The sequence below is a fragment of the Babylonia areolata genome, chromosome 22 (assembly GCF_041734735.1).
Source record: "Babylonia areolata isolate BAREFJ2019XMU chromosome 22, ASM4173473v1, whole genome shotgun sequence".
Classification (NCBI taxonomy): Eukaryota; Metazoa; Mollusca; class Gastropoda; order Neogastropoda; family Buccinidae; genus Babylonia; species Babylonia areolata.
Window position 1 is genome coordinate 6,513,204 of NC_134897.1, and position 6,258 is coordinate 6,519,461.

The following is a 6,258-nucleotide window of genomic DNA, read 5'->3' on the forward strand; positions in this document are numbered from 1 at the left end:
TCCATATACGCTACACCACATCTGCTTTGTAAAGAAAAGGAGCAAATACCTGCCTTTTGCATAAACCCATTGGTCAGGCCTTGAGAACCTACCGTACAGCCCTCATGCAGTGACAGCGTGTCACAGGAAGTGCTGTGTGTGGAGGGGTGCAGTGCCGGATAGAGGACTGAGGGACACTCACTTGGACTTGACGATCCGCTTCAGGAACTCCTCCAGCTCCTTCCAGCCCAGCTTCTCCAGCTCCTTGTCGATGGCGTCCCAGGGAAGCTGGCTGAAGACGTCCAGCGCGTGCAGCAGGTTGGCGGGCGTGTTGACCCACATGCTGCTGTTGGAGTCCCAGGCCAGCGGCCAAAAGGACATGACGGAGCTGTTGTAGGCCACGTTCCGGTCGTGGTGAGCACCGATGGCGTCCAGGGAGTCCAGCAGCTGCTGGTCTGAGGGCCTGGGGGTGAGGGTGTAGTGGTGGGCCTCCAGCAGGGCACTGGTGATCCAGGCAGTGGCGAACATGTTGTTGTCGAACACAGACATCAGGTTCCGCATCTCCGCCACCGGGGGGCTGCCCACAAAGTTGAGTCTGACGTAGCTGGGGTAGATGCCTCTGTCCTCCTGCCACAGCCCCGGGCCGATGAAGGGCCGGTCCTGCTTCACCTGCAGCAGCTCCAGCATGTCGAACAGCTCGCGCACCTTGAGGGCCAGGCCTGGCTCTGCCACGCTTCTGGCACCCACCCCACTGACCGACACCGCTACCAGGGCCGCCAGCAGACACACACCGTTCAGCACACGCGCCATAACTGGCGGTGATAGTCACTTAGACCACAACCCTTACCGTGACCACAGAACACGCCGGGAGCTGCACACCACCAGCACAACAGCCGTGGAATAGACAAGGGGGGTAAATCCCGTGGACTAGGTAGGGGCTAAAGTCTCCTGAATCAGACGACGTTTAGGGGTGGGTGACCTTGAGGCAGATAACGGGGTGACTAACGGTGATAGGGGCAGGGCCATGAGTCACTATCTCATCGGCCTCTCAGCCGACGGGCAGATAACTGCTGTTGTGACACGGGACACCAACTGTTCCACGCGCAGTGTTCTACAGCTCTTTTCTCTGTGGCCGTGACTGCACGTTATCAGCAGACAACACCACGAGCACCAACAAAGGCCCAGACTGCGTTATTTCATAATGTCCACACATACACGTGAAGTCAATGTCCACACATACATGAGTCAATGTCCACACATAGTTCGAATCACGGACACCCAGCATAAAACTGGCTTTTGCGCTGCTCTAAACTACTACTGCTACTACCACTACTACTACTACTACTGATAATAATAACAATAATAATCATAATGATATTAGTCATAACAATCATAATGACGACGGTGATGATTATGTTAAGATATAACCAATGGAGGGGAATATATATTTGTTGATAACTATTCACTCCTGTTTCAACGGCAACAGTCATACTGATGGACATGATAACGTTGATGATGACGACGAACAGGAAGAATATGGTGATGATGACGACGAACAGGAAGAAGATGGTGATGATGACGACGAACAGGAAGAAGATGGTGATGATGACGACGAACAGGAAGAAGATGTTGATGATGACGACGAACAGGAAGATGGTGATGATGAGGACGAACAGGAAGAAGATGGTGATGATGACGACGAACAGGAAGAAGATGGTGATGATGACGACGAACAGGAAGAAGATGGTGATGATGACGACGAACAGGAAGAAGATGGTGATGATGACGACGAACAGGAAGAAGATGGTGATGACGACGAACAGGAAGAAGATGGTGATGATAACGACGAACAGGAAGAAGATGGTGATGATGACGACGAACAGGAAGAATATGGTGATGATGACGACGAACAGGAAGAATATGGTGATGATGACGACGAACAGGAAGAAGATGGTGATGACGACGAACAGGAAGAAGATGGTGATGATGACGACGAACAGGAAGAAGATGGTGATGATGACGACGAACAGGAAGAATATGGTGATGATGACGAACAGGATGAAGATGGTGATGATGACGAACAGGAAGAAGATGGTGATGATGACGACGAACAGGAAGAATATGATGATGATGACGACGAACAGGAAGAAGATGGTGATGATGACGACGAACAGGAAGAATATGGTGATGATGACGACGAACAGGAAGAAGATGGTGATGATGACGACGAACAGGAAGAATATGGTGGTGATGATGACGACGAACAGGAAGAAGATGATGATGATGACGACGAACAGGAAGAAGATGGTGATGATGACGACGAACAGGAAGAAGATGATGATGACGACGAACAGGAAGAAGATGGTGATGATGACGACGAACAGGAAGAAGATGGTGATGATGACGACGAACAGGAAGAATATGGTGATGATGACGACGAACAGGAAGAAGATGGTGATGATGACGACGAACAGGAAGAAGATGGTGATGATGACGACGAACAGGAAGAAGATGGTGATGATGACGAACAGGAAGAATATGGTGATGATGACGACGAACAGGAAGAAGATGGTGATGATGACGACGAACAGGAAGAAGATGGTGATGATGACGACGAACAGGAAGAAGATGGTGATGATGACGACGAACAGGAAGAATATGGTGATGATGACGAACAGGAAGAAGATGGTGATGACAACAAAGGAGCAAAACACAACAGGAAATGTTTGTTTTGCTGCTAAAAACACTTTCTGTTATTCATTCCATCATTCATTCTTTTTTTCTTTTTTTTTTTTATTCTTTGTGCTTTCATTTCTTTGTTCGTTCAATAACATATCTGAGGGCTTTTTTTTTTCCTGGTGAGATGATATTAGACAATAAAAAAAAAAGAGGTAAGTCAGTTTCGTCAAAGAAAAAGGCTTGTCAAACCCACGTCACTCACTTCATTATGAATGTGATCATAGAACAAGAAGGGTTTATGATCAACAACATGTGAAAAGTACTAAAAACAAAAGATAACCCTCTGGTGCGGGGGCCGTCATCATTAGAATCAAAACTAAAAATAAAGCCAAAGGAAACATGACGCGGGCTGTGTGGCGTAGTGAAGAAGCGTTCTGACAGCATGGAGAACGGTCAACTGAACCCCGTCAAAGGAATGCGTTGTTGTGAGAATTTCCAGTCGGGGAATGGCACTTACCAAAACCCAGTTTAACTCACTCAGTACGGCCAGTCCTCTCTTCTCCTCTACACAGACCCCTCGGATGTCCAGTGGGTGTCTGAATGACCCAACCTTTAGCTTCCATCGTCAGAACTGTGGTATTTTTTGTCAACATTCACCTCTTCAGTATAAGAGCGTTCCGCTTGCAATATTTTGATGATGGTAATTGGGATGAAACGCTGTTAACGTTGTCTCTTTCGCCGTTCGTATGGAGAGAGTTAACGTGCACTTGAGAAGACTAGAACCGCACAGTAGAGTGTTACCGACTTAACGGACATGTCTTCTGAGTGTTGCTCAAATATCATGACCAAACACTACAAGTGTCTGTATCTCTCGGGCCTGACTGACGCCGGGATACATTGTGAAAGGTAGCATACAGTAAAGCCGTCCAGCATGTGTGGGTGGTGTGCAAAATGTTCATGCATGACGCAGATGTGAACAAAACATCTCAGATTCTTATACAAAAAAAAAAATTCTGAAAGCTAGATGCTGTTCATCCCGATTTGTTGACTTGGCCTTTCTGTGGAACCGTTTGTTGTATATCTCATCCAGAGATGGTAGATCACACCCAGTCATCTTGATGGCAGTTTTTACAATTCTGCTGAGAGCTATGGTGTATTCCTCAGAAATATCTCCGTATCAGTGATCAGTGCTAGGCAAACTGAACACACTATTTTGACACTTGTAGAGGAGACAGCCAGAAGTTTTGTTTCGACTCCCAATTTTTTAAGCAAAGAAAATTACAGGTGGTGTTTTGTGTTTTGTTTAATTCTTAAGACTACTTTTCGTGTTTTTCTCCCAATTCAAACTTCAATTTATCTATATTCCCTGCTAGTTTGTCTTTAGTGACAGGTAGAATGAGGCACTATGGCGATCTGATCTCCGCTGGGAAAACAGCCAGAGTTTTGTGCAAAGATATTTTGTGTAACAGTAGAGCACAGTACAGTACTATACAGTACAGTACAGTACAGCTTTGTTCAATAAATACAATGCAATAAGGCTACGAAACAAAGTCAAAAAATCGTTGAAAATGTGATTGCGGTCCGCATTGTAACGAGACCACACAAACCTGAACGTGTGGTTTCTTTCTTTTTCTTTTGACTGTCAGAGCAACTTCGGTTTATAACGTGCCACTTTCCCAGCTGTTACCCTTATCTCTCCAACGTGCTGGTTAATCTGACCCTTCCTGTTCCCTCTGATCTGCCAACAAGTGCTTGCCTGGGTGACCAAGGCTGTACGGAGTGCGAGGCACAGCAATATGACCAGCCAGTCTTGTCCTGTCCTCTTTGATGTACATCCTTTGAAACGATCTGATAGTGGACGGACCATACTCAAAAACACAGTTTGCCACGGCAACATTTTCTGACGGTATCAAAAGACTGGCATTCGGTTTTGCAATTTAATGATACAAGTTAAAGGACTCTGGATATGGAAGTTGAACTTTTTTTTTTTTTTTTTTTTTTTTTGTATCGGCGATCACGTACTAATCTATATTATCGTTTTGTTTTCTTTGTTGTTGTTTTTGGTTTTGTTGCTGTTGTCGTTGTTGTAGTTGTTGTTCTTCTTCTTGTTGTTGTTCTTCTGAGAGAGGCAGAAAAAAGTAGAGAGAGCGGACACAGACATGCACACACACAGGCGTGCCTGGACACACGACAGGCACGCAAAACACACACACAAACACACACACTCTCTCTCTCTCTCTCTCTCTCTCTCTCCCCTCTTTCTCTCTCGTCTAATTGATTGATTGATTGATTGATTGATATGGATATTTATATAGCGCCTATCCTCGGTCGGAGATCAAGCTCTAAGCGCTTTACAAACACGGGGTCATTTACACAACAGACTGCCTACCTGGGTAGAGCCGACTGACGGTTGCCATTGGGCGCTCATCGTTCGTTTCCTGTGTCATTCAATCAGATTTCAGGCACGCAGACATACACACCCAGACAAACATGTAACATTTAAGATTTTACGTGTATAACCGTTTTGTTTATTAACCCGCCAAGTAGATAGCCATACTCTGTTTTCGGGGGTGTGCATTCTGGGTATGTTCTTGTTTCCATAACCCACCGAATGCTGACATGGATTACAGGATCTTTAACGTGCGTATTTGATCTTCTGTGGGTGTATACACACGAAGTGGGTTCAGGCACAAGCAGGTCTGCACATATGTTGACCTGGGAGATCGAAAAGATTTCAACCCCTTACCCACCATGCGCCACCGAGATTCGAACCCGGGACCCTCAGATTGAAAGTCCAACGCTTTAACCATTCGGCTATTGCGCCCTAATATCATTTTATTTTGTGAAAAATTGTTAGATGAAAAAAAAAAAGATAGCACTACTACTATATCAGCAGGAGTACAACTTTTGTTACGACGACTACTCTACACTCACACACATAAACGATTTTTTTTTGGGGGGTGGGGGGTGAGGGGGTTGGGGGTGGGGGGTGGGCGGGGGTTCACAAACGTTGTCAAGGCCTTGGTACGGCTGTGTTTACTGTGACGTTCTACCGCCCCACGGTGTGAAAGGTCAAGTCAACAGCTAGTGGACACTTTGACAGAGTGGACAGGCCAGCGCTGAGGGTGAAAGTGGCGAGGATCAGCAGGAGATAGGAAGGTGTGTGAGTGTCTCCCTCGTCTGTCTCTCTTTTGTCCTGATCACGGCGCTTTCTGGGCACTGCCATGCTCGTCTTTCTTGTACAGCGGTGAGAAGTGTTGCTGAATGTTGTTTTTGTTTTTTTGTTGTAATATTTTCTTTTCTTTTTTTTTTCTTCTTCTTTCCTTATTTATGTTTTTGTTGTTGTTTTTCTTTTTCTTTTTGCTATTGTCTTTCTTTTCGTTTTTATTCTCCTTTTTTTCTTTCCTTCTTTGTTTTATATATATATATATATATATATATATATATATATATATATATATATATATATATATATACAGAGAGAGAGAGAGAGAGAGAGAGATAAAAGAAATGTGTGTGTGTGTGTGTGTGTGTGTGTGTGTGTGTGTGTGTGTGTGTGTGTGTGTGTGTGTGTGTGTGTGTTTCTTTATTTTCTGTCTA

At 45.2% G+C, this 6,258-nt stretch overlaps 1 protein-coding gene across 1 annotated transcript in view; it reads right to left on the minus strand.

The window, feature by feature from the left end:
• Positions 1-814, minus strand: part of LOC143297295 (uncharacterized) — a 14,098-nt gene extending 13,284 nt beyond the window's left edge. Inside the window, exon 1 of the mRNA XM_076609567.1 lies at positions 182-814. Within this exon, the coding sequence (XP_076465682.1) occupies positions 182-789 (608 nt within the window). The 5' untranslated portion in view covers positions 790-814. The remainder of the gene's footprint in view (positions 1-181) is intronic.
• Positions 815-6,258: the final 5,444 nt, after the last annotated feature.